Consider the following 20,950-nt stretch of genomic DNA (forward strand, 5'->3'; position numbering starts at 1 on the left):
ATCTCCTTTCTGTGCAATTTTAAACAGTAAGTTAAAAAAATTATTCCTTTCTTTTATCACTGATTATTTGTATAACTCAGCTGCAAAACACAGAAAGGTTCTTAGGAAAGAATTTGAAATAAAAGACAAGAGATAGTGTTGTTTTTAAAAATCATGTCATATTAAGCCACATTTTCTAAATAACATACATTTTAAAGGAGAAAGTGAACTGAAGACATAGAATTTACAAGTCTTGTCTAAAAAGTCTACACAATAGAGAAGACAAAGAGTCAAACTGTAGCGAGTGAAGTCACTTTTATTTTTATTTTTTCCACAGAGATAATTTCATGTCAGCTACAGAAATCATGAAATGAAGAACTGATCTTCAAACTGCAAACTCAAAACCACTGGAGTGATCAACAGGTTCCCTAGAAGACTGCTAAAAAAAAAATAACCAGGATACCATGAATTCATACTGAAGTAGTAAATGTCATATATTTAAAAATAATAAATATAGAACAGCAGTAGAGAAACTAATAGCAATAACAGCATGAAGTATATTTTATTTTTTTAAGACAGATGAAATTTCTAGGCACAGTTTTAGGCATTAAAGAGGACACAAGAGGCATAGGTTAGTGTGCGCTGCTCTGTACAAAAATACAGTCTGAATAAATTACATTGCTAGCCATACAATTAGACGTCACTTACCAGTCAGTTCATTGCATGTTTTATAATATACAGGTACATGCTAATCCGTATATATCATTTATATTTCAAACACACAGGTCTCTCTATATTTATGTTTTTAAAATTCACATGTTCAACTTATAAAAGGCTAAATAGTTGTGCTAGAAATCCAAATAACTAGCCCTGCTGTGTACTTTTACGCTATGTAGGTGTGTGCATATACCACTCTCTAAGATAAACAATGAGTTTATGGTTAACAATTTCACGTGTAAGAAAACATCAAAAAAAAAAAACTAAAGCTGCAAAGACATAATATTAATGTAGGCAAACAATTAATTCACTTGTTGTTTATTCCAATAGACAAAATAGTAATTTGGATGAGCAACACTTTTCATGTTGTACTGAGCCTATTGGTAAGAAAACATTCCAAATATTAGTGATGGTAAAAATATAGCATAGGGCTCTTCACTGGGAAGGGAAAAAAGTCATATAAGAAATCTACTTTTCAGTGAACTGCAAACATGTATGCCTTAACCTATAACATTCTGTCACTTTCCAGCTTGTCATATTGACAGAGAATGAAAACTTGCTAAGACTCAAGATGTGGTACTGGCCTCACACATCCTCTTTTAGGACTAAGAAAAGCGCCTCATTGACATCAGCACCAAAATACTGTTCTTCCATTATCAGGAATAAAGAGGATCCTCTCACAATAGAGGGTGTTTAGTAACTGAAACCCTAATCCAAATATCGTATTTCTCATGCTGTTATGACAAAATGCAATTAATTGCAAGACAGTCTGCCCCAGATTTTACTATTTCTTAAGAAAATCATTTCAAAAGCTTCTATAATACTAATATCTTTCTGGGAAATTTCTATTCGTAGTTTCTTATGATTCTTTATAGAATCATACACTTTTATAAAGATTTCTCTCAAGGATGCATTAAATCACTTTGTCTAGCATGGCTGAAAAGAATAAGCCTGGTACTTCATATTTGCTGTGTGAATCTATAGAAAATTCACAAGATAAGAGAATTTTTTTAAGCATTTGAGTAATAAAATAGTTGTTTTGCTTTGCTGTTGTTTTGGCAGCAGTGCTGAAGACAAGCTGAAAGCAGAATTCTGCTTTGGGAGGTAAAGCAAATTTTTCAATACTATTGATGTGGTTCTGCTCTTAACAGATTTTGCATTACAATAGCACAATGTGCATTTAAAATTACCGTTCCAATGCTTCTTTCTGCAAGAGGGCCAAAACCAGGACATACCGTTTTAGTGTCTTTGTTAACAAAAATAATTATTTATAACTTTTATATTAGAACTGTATATTTGATATAAAAATATGTTTATAATTAAACTATCCAAATTTGACTATTAAACAGAATAACACAAGTTTGCAGTGAGATTAGTTGCAAACTTATCCCCTATTATTTTGACATTTCCTTCCATTTGAACAAGCAACAAAATATTCCTTTAACATAAACATATTATATTTGTGTGCACAAATCAGTCAGCCCATCCAGTTAACTTCAGAGGACCAGGTGATAATCAGATGAATTCTATTCCTCTACTGAGAAATTTATATAAATCTATCACTATCCATTTTTTTAAAATGAAAACATTTAAAACACTTGAAAAAAATAGCGGCCTTCTTTAATTTTTTTTTCAGAGAAATGATCATTCTAACATCCTAACTGCTACTCTTTTGAACTACAGTGTTTACAGAAGCATCATTCATTTTCAGATTAACACCATTTCAAGTTTTCTTCTTATGCAAATCTACTAAAAGTTTCCAATGAAACAGTAGAGAAGACAGAGCAAAAGCTTTAAAGTATATGTACTTTTGTACGGTAAATAAGTATGAATATCAATCTAAGCCTCTTAATGATGTGTACAAGGTTAGTGTTCAAACCACTTCACTAGAGCAAATATTAATTTTATGTGTAAAAGGGCGGACATATGTGTAGAGCTAGGGAATAACTTATTACAATTTATACTAATGGTTCGCAGTCTATAAAAATAGTTATGCTTGTTATATATGCACAATTGCTTGCTGCAATGTTTGGTAAATGATTTAATGGGTAGTTAGGACAAAAGCAACTCATGCATGTTTCTTTCTAGTTGACCCCAGGAAAGCCAAGACTCTCAAATTTTTCCCCTTTCTAAATGTGGCTGAGGCACAATTTCTAACCACATAATGAAAAGCACATGTCTCCTCAAGTCTTGACTCCCTACCCAGGGGGATGCGGATTACCAAAGCATAAACTCCCATTCAAAAGAGTATTCTTGAAGGCGGAATGTGTACCATTTAACCAGTTACATTCACAACGGCTGTTAGATGCTGAACGGCAGTTCGCTTTTCAAAGCTCACTCAAGCAAATAACCAACGGCCAATGCAGTCATTGGGTGGGATAGGCAGGCGATGAGGATTCTAACAGTGGAATCCTTGTCAGCGCAAAGGAACTTCTAAATGTTGCTTATGCCAGCTGCTCCCCTGCAGGCAATAGGAGATTCAGGCATTTCTCATTCCAAATATTTTCTCACAAGAGTTGCTGTCATACAGACCCTTCATGTGTCAAGAAAAATGACATGAACATATTGGAAGTTTGCAGCATTTGCCTATGTCTAATCAGCTCTCGTAATTTGTGCAGGTCCCTAAAATGGATGTAAAAGCTGGTTATGATGTTGACAGCCAAAAGGCAAAGGATATTAAATCAACTGAGCAAACTGCTTGATGCTCCACAAGTATTTTAGAAAATAGTGAGTGAGTTAGAAAAGACACAGACGTAATCCTTTTGGGGATGGTTGCTCGTTTTTTAAATTTGAGACGACTGGTTCTAGTAGTAGTCTTCGTAGTTCTTAGGGTTCAGGCAATAAAGGATGGCACCCCCAAATGAAAATATAGTTGCACCCCAGGCCAAGCCGTAACCCCAATTGAACTCATGGTAAATTTTCAAGCTCACAGTTTCAATGAACTTGATTGGGTAAAGGACCAGACTGCACACCTGTAAAACAACTGAAAGAAAAGCAAATCAAAATTAGAAAAATGTTATCTATAGGAAATAAAATGATGTAAACATATCAATATACATATGTATTAAAAGTAATTTTTAATCCAATAAACAGAGAAACCAAAGATTTAAAAGCATTGCTTAGTCCATAGTGTATTTTAAGATATTAATTTTATTTGTTTAAACATCATTTCACAATAGAGTAAGAATTACCCTGTTACTAACTAGGAAATGAACAGTATTTGGTGAAATAAGCAATGCAATATAATAATTTATTTGAACTATAAATTACTAATTCTTGCCCTTGGTTTTTACACTGTTAAGATTCTGAAGATATATATTTATCTCAAGGTATATCTTGAAATGATACAAAGCAATGGGTTTATTTCACTTTGTTTTTTTTAAAAATACATAATTAACACTATTTCAACAAGTAATACTAGTAAGCTGAAGCTGTTCCATCACACAAACCTCACAAGAATACTGACCCCAATGCCAACTGAAACCCTTGGTATTTATGTATGGTCTTGAGGAATTGAGGAATTAACATTCATTTCTCCTGATGAAAACTGGCAACTTTGATTTGAGATATGCTTTTGTTGTTGTTATTGCTTCTCAATACCATCTAATTCAGCCCATTATTTCGGCAAGTGCTATCTTGATGTCTTTGTTTACATTACTTTAATTCCAAACTACTCTCATTCTTATCTTCTCATCCAATCTCCCCGTCTCATATAAAAAGAGGTTCAAGTCTCCTTTGTCAGGATAGCACGCCCAATTTTCACCTTTCTATTAAATGTAACTCTTATCTACAGATCACATTTATATATTTATTTTCTACCTAATTTCAAGAAAGAATTGCAACGAAGGCATGGGAAATAATGGTACTGGGAAACCTCGGCTAAACCGCTACTATAATAGAGCACCAAAGTGAGTTCTTAGTCCTTAGTTAGCACTTAGATCTCACAGTCAGGGCTAAAGAGGAAATGTGATGAGTCATATCTAATAAAACAAAATAAGTCAAATTATCAGGTAGGGCAAGGTGTTTTTTTTAATATCTAAAATTAAAGTGGTATTTCTCCTGTGGGTATTTTTATGTGAGACGCTGGATTACACTACAGATGATCACTTCCATTCAAAAATCATAACTTCTTATTGGATCATCTATTACATACTTTGTATTTTACTTAAATCAATTTAACTAGAATTTATGGGCTGCAGCTGCTTCATTCTCTACTATATGACAGCTCCACCCTCAAGAGAAACATAATCTTCTCCCTGAAAAAAATCTTGGTTATAGGAATGCATAACAGGGGCTGACAAATTAAAAATCTGGCCCACTGCTTCTTTTTTTTGGGGGAAAAAAAAGTTTTATCAGAACACAGCCATGTGCAGTCATTTACATATTGTTCATGCTACAGTGGCAAAGTTGAGTGCTGTGACAGAAACCTTACGGCAAACACAGCAAAATATATTTACTATCTGATCCTTTACAAGAAAGGTTTTTCAACCTCCATTATTTACACGTGATGTTAGCCAAAAGGCTGAGAAGCAATTCAGCCCCTGATATTTAAAGTAATATTAGGTTAAAATGATGACTGTTTAACTCCTCTTTAAAATACTATAAATTCCTAAAGTGCAAGACCAACAAAAATGGGAATAATTAAATAGAAGAATAAAGAACAAAAAGATATAATTTATCACATTTTTGTAAGGAGTAATAGGACAGATAGTATGTTTACTTCAACTAGAATTTGGTTTTACAATCTAGTCTCATTTTTTCTCAGCACCTGCAAGAGATCATGATTACCAATGATTAAAGCTCCTAGAAAGTCTACACAACAGTCATCTATCTCTGACATAAAACTGATGACCTTCAGCAAATTCACGTGGGTATGATGCCTCAAAATCATTACTTTGTATAAAGTTCTGACTAGAGGTTGTGATCTATCTGAAACCAGATATAAGAATTCCAAACACTTTGGACTTGTAGCTCAACACTACTATTCCTGGTCAGCTCCGGCCTCCCATACTTCCACATTACTAATAAAAGTGGATGGATAAACAGGTTTGTATAAAAAGAGAATCTCTCTACATTCAAAATAGAAATTGTACTGTGTTTACAGTTATAAAAGTATCAGAGAAAGTTTTAGGTTATCGTTAGGGCTCAGATAATGGCATATTATAAAGCCCACACTTCATCTATTTCCAGCAGTAAGTGCTAAAATGTGTATTAATTTCTCAAAAGAAAAAAAATTCCAGCTGGTTCTTTGCCTCCATAAGGGAATGACGACTTTCATGTTTTAAATGTCTGAAAACTAACAAGAGGTCAATTATTATTAACCATCAGCTACAGGGGGGAGAAGTCATCCCATAGTTATCAAGCAGATAAGAAAAAAATGGGCATTTCCCTTAGGTTTCTATACTCTGATCTCTAGTCAAATCATGACTGATTCTGCCATGATATGATTCAAAAATATGAAAGTGAGTTAGAGACCATAATTCATTTACTCATTCAACAAATTTATTTATTCAATAAATATGTGAATATATCCAAAGTGATACAGTTTAAGGAAGTGTTAAGAAAGGAGACAGAGTTGCTATCCTCCTGGGTAGGCAGCGTATTAGCAAATAAATATAGAATGTAATGACAGGTATTGTTAAGAGACATGAAAATACAATAGAGCAGGAAAACAAGACAGAGGGATGTGAGTTGCTGTTTTAGATCAATAGTAGAAGGGTGTCTCTGGGGAGAAGACATTTGAGCACAGATCCGAACAAAGCCAGGGAGCCAGGTCAATGCAGTGCAGAGGGAACATTCCAGGTTGGGGACCAAGAAAGGGCAAAAGTCCTGCTGCCAGGGCCCATTTGCTGCACTGGAACATCAGGACACAGGATCCTGTGGTTGCAGGGCAGAGAATGAGGGAGAGCGTGGTGAATGGCTGGTGGAAGATAGGATGGAGAGTCGGCCAGGGGACCGTTTATGGAGGGCTTTGTGAAGTATGGAAGGCGTCTCCATATTATTCCAAGGGTGATAGGCAGCAACTAGAGGATTTTGAGCAGAGAAGTAATAACTAATCAAAATTATATTCTAAAAGGATTACACTGATTCTTTGGTGAAAAGGCCAGGCCCGGGAGTGAGGTTTTTACCTAGACTGCTTTTAATATTCATTTCAATGTGTCTTATTTAGCAAATATTTGGTCTCCATGGTATAATATAATGCCATAATTTCCCTCTGGTGGAAAAGTAGAAATACAATTCCATTAGGCTCCACTGGCATACTCTCCTGAACAACGTTCTTAGAGATAAACCTTTATTGCATTGCAGCCAGATGAAAATTGCCCTAAAACGCTTTATGCCTCTGAATTATTTCACTCTCACAGAGAAAAATGCATGTAATACCAAATCTGAGGGAAAAAAATATAACTCTGCGTTTGTAAAAAATGTTCTCTATTTAATGAAATACATAGATGTGGGTAAAAATCCCTCCTTGCATGATGATGCAAAGGAAAAAAACAAAAAACAAAACAAACAAACAAAAAAAACTAAAGAGTTCTGATATCAAGAAAATGCTACCATTCTATATTTCTGTTTACCACCAGTCAGTGACGTATTGGGCATGGGCTGTGGTGTTGTTGCAGCCAGTAAGTGCTAAAATGACTAGTAGTTTTTCAAAGAAATAAACCTCTATCTAGGCTCTGCCTCAGAGGCAACATGGTTAGAGCTGTGTAGCATTTAAAGTTTGAAGGGAATTTGGGGTTCATTTTATTCACTCCCCCCTTTTAAAAATAGGCAGTAAACTACAAATCTCGAAGTTACATGGATAGAGACAGGACAGAAACGTAGAGCTACTAATCCCTATGTTATCTCATATACAGAGAGTTTTTTCTGAGGGGATTTTTTCCAGTGTTTTCAATATTGAAATAATCAACACTTTCAGCTACCCAATCCTTCAAATGGGATCATTCTGAGGTCTCTTTCCAGAAAATTTCCAGGAGGATTAAGCTCCAGCTGCTTACAGTGACAACTGGCTTGATAATGTACCCTTTCTTGGTTGACTTCTCTTTCCTGTTTCACTTCCCAGACCTTGTATTAGTGGTTCCTTCACCTCCCAAATAAAGAACATGTACCTGAATCCTAATCTCAGGAATGGCCTCTCTAGGTGAAGTCAAGCCAAGGTAAGTGACAAGACCAGATTTGTATTTCAAAAGATATATCATGTGTTTGAGTGCAAGACAGACAAAAAGGGGAAAAGACAAGAGACAGGCTATTAGGAGATCAGTCAATTCACGGAGATAAATATGGGGTGATGATTGGCATCATCTGGGAAAGAAAGGTAAGGAAATGCAATAAAAAGACTATAAATGAAGAAATGACTGACTAGATTCTAGGAAAAGGAAAGAGAGGAGTCACATATATATTTTAAGTCAGATGTTACCATAGAAAATTAAAACAAAGTAGGAGAACACCAAATTTGGGAATTAAGATATTCTCCTTGGGGAATAGTTGTAGCCTCAACTATGGTAATAATGGTGGTGCACAAAAAGAAGTACATACACTTAGAAGAATTTGAAGACAGAATTGATAGAACTTCCCAGACAAGTCCCTATATATAGAATTTACCAAAAGGAAAAGATAATTTGGAGATTAAACACATTTGCCCATGTAGGGTTAATATGAAGCTATGAATTTCTTTTCTTTTCTAATCTATAACTATTGAAAGTAGCAGTAGGTGTGAAATTAGTTGCTGGGCAGTAATTCTGTAAATTGTTCCAGCCAAATGATAATTTGATATTGATAAGAGAAGGCAACACGGAATCAAAAGATCTGTGAATAGAAAAATCTCCTTTTTAGCTTGGAATCTACCCTGGACACTGCTTTTTCTGTTGAAATATATATTGAAAATACCTTTAGCCATCCACTGCTATTCACAGGATGATGAAGATAGGTGCAAAACACAAACAAACCTCTAATAAGAGATAGCTCAAGAGATATAAAGCAGTTGCAGGATCCTGCTCGCCATTCTTCACAATCAATTATTTTAGGAGGCTTTTTGCTGATACAACAGAAAAGAGATATTCTAAGAAATACAACTAAATTGGGATTGTTTAAAATCTGAATTTTAAGACTGAGAATGTTCTGGAATTTGTGTTAAAGGACTTGAAAAGGGGGGAACCATCATTTCATGGCCCTAACTTTAATGAAGGCATAAAAACAAATCTTGCAGACAGTTGAAAACCAGACAATAAGAGAAGAGGATACAGACAGAGGCAACTCCTCTAACTATAATTTCACCAAGTTCTTAGTGAGGAGGAATTGGATGCCAGTTATCAGAATCCTACCATATATTAGCCAGGGACACAATAAGAAATATACCATGGTCAACTGTGCTGCAAGTGTGCATAGCTTTCAATCTGTGCTATGGTTCTGTCATCCTGCACTGAGCAGTTTGTGATCTTTATAACATTTCAAGTTGTTCACTTCCTTCAGGTGATGCTCCTGAGAGATGGAGCAACTGTAGTAACAGGATGTACTCTAACTGCAGGATACAACAGACAGCTGAATTGAAAAATCTAAGCTGATTCTCATCTGGTTTTTCTCTATGAGATATGTACTGACGTGAAGATGACTTGTGAATCCTCACTTGGACTTTCAAGTCAGATGCCCTGAATTGAAACCCCGACTGCCACTTACTAGTTGGGGAACATTGGGAAATGACTTCAGCTTTCTGAAGTGCTTTCTTCATTGATAATATGGGGGAAATAAATACCTAATTTTAACATTGTTTATTGGATTCTAGCAGTGTGGCATATGGTGGGAGCTCAGTTAATAGTAACAAGAATAATCATTATTACCAGCATTGTCATCATTGATAACATTTGATCTGAGGTTTACACCTCCACGATTCTGTGAGTAAGGAAGTTGTGGAACATGGGGCAAGGTTTTAGAGGTCTTCCAGTGATGGCTAGCTCTCAGTTCTTCCAGCAACTATCCCTGATGGTAACAAGCCTATCCTAAATGAAAGACCTCAAAGAAAAATGGAAGATAAAACCATGAAAATCTGCTTGACTGTCTATGAGACTAAATCATCAATTTTCAGTAAAAAAAACAAAACAAAACAAACTCCTCCCCCCAAAAAAATAAGCACCCAGAAACCTTAGAATATATTACCTAACATCAGGAGAGTATTTTTTCATGTTGTGCATACCCAAAATATATTTGTTCAATGAATTGATGAATAAAATCATTTTGATAACTGTCACTTTTATAGGCTGCTTTGGTCATAGGCCTGTTGTCATGTGAAACTTGCTGCTTCATAAATCCCAAAGAGAGAAATGGCTTAAGAAATACTGAATTACACAGAGCTGTTAACATCCCTGTTTTTCCCCACCAAATTATGAGTCCCATGCCTCAGTCATCTTTCCTTCACTCATTCACCAACTATTTATTGAGTGCCTATGAGTGTCAGGCACAGTACATGGTACTGAATTAAATAAGTGAATATGTAATCCTGAGAAAAGATGTTTTCAAGTGGTGGTGATATGACTGTTTTGATTTTATATACTGCAAGTCTCAGGAGAAAAAAAAGAAAGAGTATGTCCCTGTTGAGATAGATATCATTTTGTATGTGTGAGAACAAGATATTGCTCGATGCTGCAAGGCTTAATGTTTGAAGAAGAAAACATTTTGAGACCAGAAGAGAAACACAAATCATTTTCAAATGGTCCAAGATGAGTATAAGGGGGAAATGACCCCAAATTCATATTTATGAAGAATCATTGAACTGAATTAAAACTGAGACCAGCTAAACATTCAAATAAGCATGTTTACTAAGAAGCAAGCAAAATAAACAACCATAATTTTAGCTAGCATTGTTTCATGTAAGCAGATTTTCCAATTTCGCTAACCTTATGCCCAAATCAATAAAAGATTATGTGTAATGCATATCTTTTCCAAAAAAAAAAAATCAGCTCCAGACAATTCTTTAATGGCTATTTTGAATTGGAAAGGGAAGTCTTTTCACAACATGTTACAAATAACTGGTAAGTTTTACCTTGCTTATATGCAAAGTGAGCACTAAACCAATGTTATTTCAATAAAACTTCCATATTCACAGTGTCAAAAATGAGTAAAACTGAAAATCAGTACATGTATATTTTTAAAACGTAGCTGTGTAAGGCTCATTTTAGGTGTCAGCAGGTAGAACACCGCCATATGAATCTTGCTCCAGGGATTCCTTTCAGAATTTCAAAATGCATTATTATTTGTGGTAATTAGAGATAAATAAATATATTTTGGCCAAACTCATTACCTTTAACTTACGTTCATTCATTTAAAATATATTTTCTCTTACAACCATTACTTATTTTCACATTTTCATATATTTTGTTATATCTGAAAAAATATACAAAGATTTTTTAAGAAAACTGGAAACTTCCAGTTATTATTCTAAGCATGTTTATAATAGGTGGTATAAATAATGAATTTCTTTATAGATTCTGCTTATGCCATTAGGCAGTAAGTTAAGGCTAAATGGAATAGTAACTAGGTATGCATAATATCATTGGATATGTATAACAGAATATCAAGAATATCTCTATAGCTCCCTAAAATGAGAAATGTCTGTAAATTCTAAAAATTATTCAAAGCATAATTCCAGTTTTAAAGAATGGTCTAACACATCACTACCAATTTATCAAGAAATTCCATTAGAATAGATTATCTAATCACTATGTTAATAGATCCTAGCTGCAAAGACAAATTTATACTACAATTAAAAGTCTGTTATTTCACTAAAAAAAAAATAAACAAACAGAAAAAGAACTATGGGTATCCAAGAACCAAGATATATACCAGAGACCAGCTATGGAATCTGTAGGGGAATCTTCAGGTTGTCTAAATCATTCCAACAGTCTTTTATTACAGGTGAGAGCAACAAAATGATGATAATATGGTCACCGCCCAGGACTTAGAAAATATTTTTGTAATAGTGCTTTTGGACTCTAGCAGGTACCGAATAAATCACTGAGCGAATGAGTCAGTCAGCAGTCAATGAAAGACTAGCTTAAGATTCAGTAGCTTCCCAGCCCCAGGTGTATCAGGAACTTCTCTCTGATCTTAAGCGAGTCATTTAAGGGATTTGAATTAGATACACTTCTGGATTCCGTCAGCCCTTTAGACGTTCGTTTTTATGACACCTACATTCCGAGGAGGCTGTGTAGGTATAAGATGATGAACAAAAACAGCAGGGGGCAGCAGAACACTTGCAATTTTATATTTTCAGTTCAAGCCACCTTTCAAATCCTGAGAAATTTCATCTATTCTCATTTTTTAAACAGCTTTAAAAAATCCACCTAACAGTCTAGATGATTGTCAGTGTCTTCATTATTGACAGTCACAGGAACTTATTTTGCAGGCTTCAAATCAGATATGACTGGCAGGGTGAACTGAAGGCACTACAAGAATATTTCAGTTTGTCAAAAGAACAATATATTCAAGGATATTCTAATAAGTGAAAAATAAAACTCACATCAAATAATGTGCTGGGCTTTTAATCTCTAAGTTCCTTTCTATACAGCTCCCTTTTAGTAAAACCTCCATTTTACTCTGGTTGATATTTTAATCCAACCTGTATTTCACAGAATGATGGCTGCAAAATTAATGAATATGCATTTACCTCATACAATTGACTTATCTGGTGGTTCAAGTTATATGTCATGATATTTCAGAATAATCGTATTTGTTTTCAAATAGATTTATCCTTTTATTGGCACACAGATTGGATTTTCCTTTTTTTCACTTTCATCTTAGAAAAAATAACGCTGACTTAAGATAAGCAAGGGGGCACTAAAAGGGGAAAAACTCTGGATGTGAAGAAAGACTGTGGGTAAATACATCTGCTGTAATTCCTAAGGCAACAACAGCACTGTCGGGAAGTATTATTTATTCATGTTTTATTTAGAAGCTGCCACTGTATTCTGTGAAATGCTTCACACACTGAAAACTGATTATATGATAAACTTTTAGTCAATTTACCTTAAAATATAACAAATGTCTCTCAGTTTTTATGTAACACAGCAAACACTTAGTGCTTCTTGCATGAGAAGGGAGGATGTAGAAAAGCTCATGAAACTTTAATATCGGTTTGAAAGTAATGAATATATTTACCAGCTGCAAAAAGCATGACAGCAACAGGTCTGTAGAAGCGCCTTCGAGACCCCACGCAGATAGAAATCAAACCCACCAAGAAGGCAATGAGAATGATGGCAGCACCGCCCAGGAGTAAAGCCAGAGTAGCAATCTGCCAATCTGGAAAGAAAAAAATAGAAAGTCAGTGCTTTTAAGCAGAAAGTCCTCCAAGAACCAAAAGAACTATGCTCGGCAGCCTTCACCTTGCTGCAGCTAAATAGATCTGATGTTGATCCTTTGGGATTTAAAATGTTCCGTAACAACAATGAACATAAATATCCTTATTCAGAAAAGGCTGCTGCGCCAAGGTCGGCAGTTTTTAGACCAGGGGTAAGCCAACGCTTTCCTTCCAAGGACTTTATCAAGCATTCATGTTAAATGCGATGTCTCCTCTGTGACCTATTCTCATTATTACTATTTAATTTTTTATTGAGCTATACCATGCACAGAGTTCATAAATCTTAAAAACATATGAAGTAGAGACCTTGATGAGTTTTTATGCCGCATGTATACCTGTGTAACCAGCAACCTGATAAAGATATATAACATGTCTAGCACCCAGAAGTTTTCCCTCTTGTCCCTTCCCAATCAATATCCACCCTCCCACCCATGTTACTGACTGCGATCTATCACTGCAGATTAGTTTTGCTCGTTCTTGAACTTTATATAAATGGAATCATTCGGTAGGTACTCTTTTGTGTCTGGCTTTAAAGTCTGTGATATTTATTTTGTGTCTGGCTTTTATGTCTGTGATATTCATCCATGTTGTTGTACGTGGCAGGAGTACATTCATTTTTATTGCTGTCCTTTCTTGGAAAGCCTTTCTTCACCCAATAAAAATCCCCCAAGGTTTTATTTACCTTTCTTTTCCTGCTTCCTTAAAAGCAGCTCCCTCCAGAAAATTAGCATGTGGAGGTTTGGCTGCTATTTTGTTTAGGGTTTTTTCCCTTCTCTCTCTTATTTCATTCTTCTAATTTTATCGTAGCCTCTATCACGCCCAGGCTGTTTTAGGAATTAAGTATTCTCAGGAAGCCAGAATGGACTCTAAACAGCTGCTCAGCCCCCTTCTTCATTCAGACACCAAAACAGTAAGCATTTATTGACCTCTTACTATGCACAGTTCACTGTAACTGGAAACTCAAAGGAGTCTCTCTCACACTTAGTAAAAGGTAAATGTCATCAAAGTACACTTACAATTTTTTTATAAAATAAAATGTAGAAATGGCATGGCAGAAAACTGGCCCATTTTCCATCCTATAGGGAGGGTAGACTGTGCTCTTAGAAGAAGCAACATGACTAGAAGAAAGCAGTTAGGAAGCACACATAAAAATGATACTCGGAAGGCAGAACTCTTTAGTGGCAGTTGTTTAGAAGTCCCAGGCTGCCTCTTCTGGCACTCGGTGTAATGTAAATAATTTTTAATCTATGGTTAAATAAATTGTACTCTATCCTAAGTCAAGAACTCAATGATATTTTGATTTTGCAGCTCTGAAATTATCCCCCCAGGCAGCTTTTCAAAAGTGCACTCTTTGCCACTCTAGGATGACTATAGGAATCTACAATACCCTAGGATTTTCTACTTTTATCCATACTTGTAATGTCCCTGCCTCAAACAACCTCTTCCGCATCCTCTCCGCCTGCAAAATTCTGAATGTATAACTGGCACTGGACTAAAGTTACCACTGCACTTGGGGAACAAACAAACAAGGGGAAAACAGAACAAATACATACTTCTCAAAATATAAAGATGAATCACAAGAAAGTGGAGAGCAATTTTTATGAGATCTATTTGGAGCAAAGCCATATAACTTCAAACAAAAGTATATCTGGCTTTCAACAAAAGTTAAAAGGACAGCCATACTATGTCTTTTATATTCTGTAACAACATGTAGCTTTGAATTTAAAAAGTAAAAGGAACAACTCTTACATTTGGAAGTTTCTTAAATCTTTGAAAAAGGTTATATATACAATTATATTGTCCTTTAGCAAAATGGAAATTCTTCAGAAAACTTGTGAGTAAACTGAAATTGCTGAATAATAAATCAAATTGTAATTATATCAAAGCGTTTACATAATAAAGAGAGGGGGGCAAAAATAATTCCACCCATCCATCAGTCAAATTCCTGGAGAGTTTCAGAGAGCCTATGTTGTCTATGTTAAATACCTTCTAGTTGGACTTTTATAAAAACGAGTATTACTTTCAGCAACTTCTCCCATATTATTTTATATAAATAAGAATTTTTCTATTACTGGCTTTATTTGAATTAAGATGCAACTAAATATCCACTTATTTTTAAAAGATCTTAAAAGTACAGATGGCTTTCTCCTGTTAAGTTTTCTTCAAAGCTCAATTGGCAAAAAATACCACACATTTGACTATTTTCACTTTCAACCCAAAATAAATACAGGAATAAATGCTGGTCACTTTTCTTTCACATATCATCAAAGCCTAGCTCAAATCCATTTCTTTAATTTGCATTTTATAAAGATAAGACTAAAAGAAAAGTTAGCCAAGTTTTTCTGTAAAGGGTGAGAGTAGATATTTTCGACTTTGCAGGCCATGATCTCTATTGCAACTACTCATCTCTGACCTGCAATGTGAGAAAAGCTGTACATAGCATCCAAATGAATGTGTCTGTGTTTTTCTAAAACTTTATTTACAAAACAACTGGTGGGCTGGTTTTGGTCACAAGCTGTGGTTTGTCTACCCCTGGTTTTACATACCATTTTCAAATGTTGATTTTTTTTCTGGTAAAGGCCTCTCAAACAACGAAATAATGAAACTAATTTGATCAATGTGTAAAACAAGAATGCAAAGTAAGGGTTATCCAATATAGCAACAGAAAACTGTAAAAAAATTCCTAATCTCACATGCACTAACAGAAGCCACCACAGGAGAATAGGGTTATTAAAGGGGACCAGGACCTAGTTAGGAAGGGCACCTCTTACAGCAAGGGAAATAATTTTAGAAAGTAGATGAACACGATCAGTTCTGGATTTTCTTCTGTATGTCCTATATTTATAGAGCTGAGGTTGTGGCCAATGAGAGAACATCACTAGCAACATAGAGCCAAAAAGAAGGGTCACGAGCACCACCACTGTGGTGCTATTGCTACCCTGCCCTTTGGTTCAGAACCAGAGACAGGCTTCCATGAACAAGGTAGATGGGGCCTTGCCTGCTGTTGTCTTAGCCAGAAACTGGGGCTTTGACTGGACTGTTGAGGCAGTATCTTTGGTGGACAGTGGCAAATTTTGGAATTGCTGTTATCAAATCCATTGGAATGGTTCAATCTGTCAGGGTGTCCTGGTCCAAAGCTTTATATCATTACCAATCAGCCAGTTGAAAAAGTGGTTAGGTATGGCTAGCATAGTCAAGGAAGCCCAGGCCACTTTTCTATGTTCAGCCCAGACCAATCGGCAGCTAAAAACAGTGCTTGTGGTATTACGCCTCTTTCAGTAAACAATGTGAAACCGCTGTCCAAACATAGGGCTTGTCTTAGAGGTTAGCTCATGTCAGGAACCATGAATACTTCCTGTGGCTAAGTCATGTGGTTGCATACCATTTCCATCTCTCTCACTGTACTGTACATCTCAACAAGATTAGGACATGGGGAATAAAATTAAAACATGAAAAATACTTTTAAACAGATTTATTCATGGTCATCAAAATAATAGACTGGGCTTCACTGATAAAGAAATAGATATTTACTTACCAACCAAAGTCCAATAGTAGATTTAACAAGAACATAAAATGTTTTGCTATATTTAATGAGACTTTGGTAAATTTACAGTAATATTATAATAAATGACCAGAAAATTTCTCTCACTAATGGCTTTTCCACTAAAAGGTTGAATGCCATGAATACTTGCCATCCCATATTCAGTGGTTGCAAAACAGATGAAAATGTCCAGAAATTCTCAATTTTCAGCCCCATTTCTCCAAAAAGTCATGTCTTTTAAGTTCTCATAATGAGTTAATCTCTATATCAATCTTCGTTCCCCAGTTACAGTCAGATGAAGTGTTAAGAGTCCTTAGAGATTTATTACTCTGCATTAGTTTTACACATTTCTATAAATGAGGTACTGATACTTTTCTGGTGCAATGAACATAAACCAGCTTTGCAGAACATCAATGGCCAGGGCACTGTTTTACAAATTGCAGTACTATCCACAATTAAAACCAGCCACTGTTCAATGTCAGGTCAGTTGATTGGATACCTGGAATTTAGTTTCTAAAATCTGAGAGAACAAATGATAATCAATTTTGAGGAAATCATAGACATTCTTGGTCCATAATGTGGTAAGGGCTAGAATGGGCTGAGTGCAATGTGTGAGATCTAGAAACCAAACCTGAAATGAGGATGCCATATTACATGCCAGGCTCTACCTAACAGGTGTTTTGGCAAAATTAGCAAAGTGACACACTGGAGGATTGGAACTGCACCTATAGAAGCTGACGGTCAAGGTAAACGCATGCTTCTATATTAGTGCTCTGTATAGCAGAAAAGAAATGGAAATATATATATATATATATATATATATATATATATATATATAATATATATATGCTGTATTTCTCCCTGCAGTTACAGATTAAAAACTGGACAGTCTCCATGTTATAACATTAAGTGCAATGTTAATATGCAACTCAGGAATTAAATCCAAGTCTTCTTTCAAGGTATTTTTATTAGCTGGCACCAAAGTTTCTGACGTTTATAAATGCTTTAGTATTCTGCAGAATTGTGCTGACTTACATTAACAGTTTAACACACGAGACCAGTATGAAATCACCACCACATTAAGAAAATTCTATGGGTTATATTATAACTGCCCAATTGGAGAATTCACATTGCCCTAGGGAGATGAAATGTCAAATATACTTCCAATTTTCAGGAAAGGCAAACTCTTAATGAAGATGCATTTCCCATGCTTGAGGCAAGGTCAATGTACCATACCAGTACCTACAGCTTTCCTCTACCCATCTCATTTCCAAACCTTTTTCTTGTCAAACACTGGCTAATTTACTTATCTCAGTAGGTATTGTTTATACACCAAGATTAGTTCTACTGTATGTAAATCCCTGAGTACACAACTGCCACTTCTTTTAGGAAATTAGATATAATTAAAGAGCAGTGAAGAAGCAGATTTTCAACCTTATAAATTCAGTTCTCTCTGTTTGGGTAGTAGTTCCCTAAATGTATTCTAATGTTTTCATGAATGAGTCTCACTTTTCTGTAATTCTCATCACAAACTGAAACACTGATTTTAATAACTTTTATAATTACATCCACGTTTGTCGGATGTCTATCTTATATTTTCATCCTTGAACTCCCCAAAAGGAAGCCATATTAACCAAAATGATAGCCATAACTGTGATCGAAATCATTCACTGGACAACTTGGAATTGTAATCTTACCTATCAACTTGACATCACTCCTTGAGAGATATCTACAAATGCTCCCTAATTCACCAAATAAATTGGATCATTTCATTCATCCCTAGCAAACATTCAGTTATTCTAAACACCGCTATTCATTTAAAGACCTGTTTAGAGAAAAGCATTAAAAATGATTTTAGTTATCTTGGTGAGAAAGCACAAAAGTTAATTCAGGATCGCCAATTTCCTTCTACCTTCAGGTTTATATTTGTTTAAGGAAACAAAGATCAGCTACAGAATAAGATTTCAAACCCATATTCGTATTCATCTCTCCAGTTGAAGACCATGTCTATTTCCCAACTAGTTCACTTTGTCAAAAAATTATGGCATTTCATTATCTTCTTCAAATGTTAACTTAAGAATTTATTTTAAGAAGATAAATGCTACCTACTTTGGAGTTTGGATAGAAAGGTATGAAGAATGAGTCAAACCATTGATGGTCTTTTATGTAAAAGGAAAGAAAAATGTGTACACTTAATTGCTTAAACTCTTCTGGAAGTATCAACTTATATACTTAACTTTACATTAGTCTGCATGTTGCAAATGAAGTGGAAAACAGAAACCATTACTGGGGCAGTTTAAAACTTTGTTTTCTTGGCTAAATTGCACAATGACCTATTTCTGTCAGTGTTGCATTAATTTTCCACTATACCATGGTGTAGACACAAATGAAAGAAGCCCAAAGAAAAATTTAGATTCTAATTTCAAGAATAAAAATGACACATTTCCTCTTTTTTGAAATTGATATCAAAATTAATATTTTTCATGTGCAAACAAATATTTGAGGCAAATAGGCATTTGTCTTTTATAACATGATAAAAAATGTAGACACCTGGTATGCTGTGCTTGGCAAAGTGAAGTGAATTATTGAAGCAGCAGCTACTTCAGATACCCTTGTTGATCAAGTTGGCAACATGATGATTCAGTCTGACTCACTAGGCCCATTCACAGATAAAGACTGCATGGAAAGCACAGTGCCAACCAATGATTTGTTAAATAAATGACCCTAAGTAGCCATCCAAATAGGTATGCGACAATTCTTATGACCAAAATGCAGGTTGCGTTTGCCCAAGATTTGGAGAGTTCTGGTTGTACACAAGTGCCAGGGAGGTTACTAATTTTCAGCCCATGACAAGAATTTCATTCATGCCCTTTGAGTTGTTTTGAGTTGACATTTCCTTTTCCTGGGTTATCTGGAATAGCGGGAAAGAGAAAACCCACGCCAGGACACTGAGTGGGTGACCTTCCTCTAAGTAACTAAAAAGATTTTGTAATGGTTATAGGGTAGCTAATATTAATCAGAGAGAAGGGTAGAAGAAAGACAGCCGGCTGAGTATTTACTTAGTAAATATGGAGGGATGAAATTGGTCAACCAATGCCCCCACCTGCTTCCTGTTATCAAGTGTCTTTAGGATATGGATCCCTTCTTATATCCCTCTGTAGAAGAATTTATATTTCTTCCTTTACATTGGTATAATTTCACTACTTTTCAAAATATATTTTCTCCTGTAGTATACATGTTTCTTGAGGGCAAGAAATCAATTATTTCATTCATCACTCTGACCCTCACCACCTACCATGGTGCCTGGCATACAGACTAACTGGCTGATTTGTGCCAGGATGTCTACTCCATGGTAGGAAATCAGTGAATATTTTTCAGTGAAGTAAACTCAGTGGGTTTACATATGAAAAAAGGAAAATGGAGGGGAGAAGTCATTTCCATCTCTCTTTAAGTCATGTAGTGGTGGAACAGATTCCAGGTTTCATTCACAAAATACTATGGGGGTGTTTGGGTAAGATTTTGGATTAGGAACCTTAAACATTACAGGAATAAAATCCCTTTCAATGAAAATTGAAGTTATATTGTGGATGAACTTTTTCATATGCAGAGAATATGTGATTCTGGCATAACACTTCTATTTGTTTTTTTTTCTTTTTGCTTGTAAACATACATTTTGAAAAGTCAATATCAATACTTGTGACATTATCTTGAAACACAGCTCATTAAACTATCATTAAAAATCTCACAATTTATAAACCAGTAGAGACAAGGATATCTCTTAGATTTCTATTTTCCTGGTTCTTTAGGAAACCATGGATGCTTCATTGTTGGAGGGATTTTTTTTTTAAATGGGAGTCTTTGGTGCCAAAGGGAGGACTAGAATAGAACAGGAAAATTGATTATCCACTGGTGTCTCAAAATCCCACATAAATTTAGGAGCAAACATGATAAGGAAAGGTGATCTTGCCTCATTTTCAAGAGAGATGATCCAATACTTTGAAAAGATTGGTAAAATGTAACTGTCAGTACCTTTGACATGTAACTGTGGCAGAAATTCTGCTTAAAGAAAAATTAATCTCTTTTGATAAATAAATATATCTTTTTTTAAAAAAAGCCAAAATGCAATAATAGGTTGCTCTAGTGAAAATTTATACTAATTTATTCAATTTAAGAAACTTATATGGCTGGCTTCCACATACTTTTAGAATTGCTTTTCCAGTTAAAATTAAGCATGTATTTTAAAGTACCCTACCATGAAGAAACATTAAAGAAAAACTGGTAAATTTTAAGGACTACCCATGGTAACTGTCATGTGGTTACATTCACTGTCAAATTAGCTAGGTTATGGGGTCCAGCTATTCGGTCAA

General features: G+C 35.1%; 1 protein-coding gene across 1 annotated transcript in view; it reads right to left on the reverse strand.

The window, feature by feature from the left end:
* Window positions 1-277: 277 nt before the first annotated feature.
* Window positions 278-20,950, reverse strand: part of TMEM47 (transmembrane protein 47) — a 28,781-nt gene continuing 8,108 nt past the window's right edge. Inside the window, exons 2-3 of the mRNA XM_004449899.5 lie at window positions 12,844-12,984; window positions 278-3,679 (exon numbers count right to left, since the gene is read on the reverse strand). Of these exons, the coding sequence (XP_004449956.1) occupies window positions 3,501-3,679; window positions 12,844-12,984 (320 nt within the window). The 3' untranslated portion in view covers window positions 278-3,500. The remainder of the gene's footprint in view (window positions 3,680-12,843; window positions 12,985-20,950) is intronic.

The sequence above is a fragment of the Dasypus novemcinctus genome, chromosome X (genome assembly GCF_030445035.2).
Source record: "Dasypus novemcinctus isolate mDasNov1 chromosome X, mDasNov1.1.hap2, whole genome shotgun sequence".
Taxonomy (NCBI): Eukaryota; Metazoa; Chordata; class Mammalia; order Cingulata; family Dasypodidae; genus Dasypus; species Dasypus novemcinctus.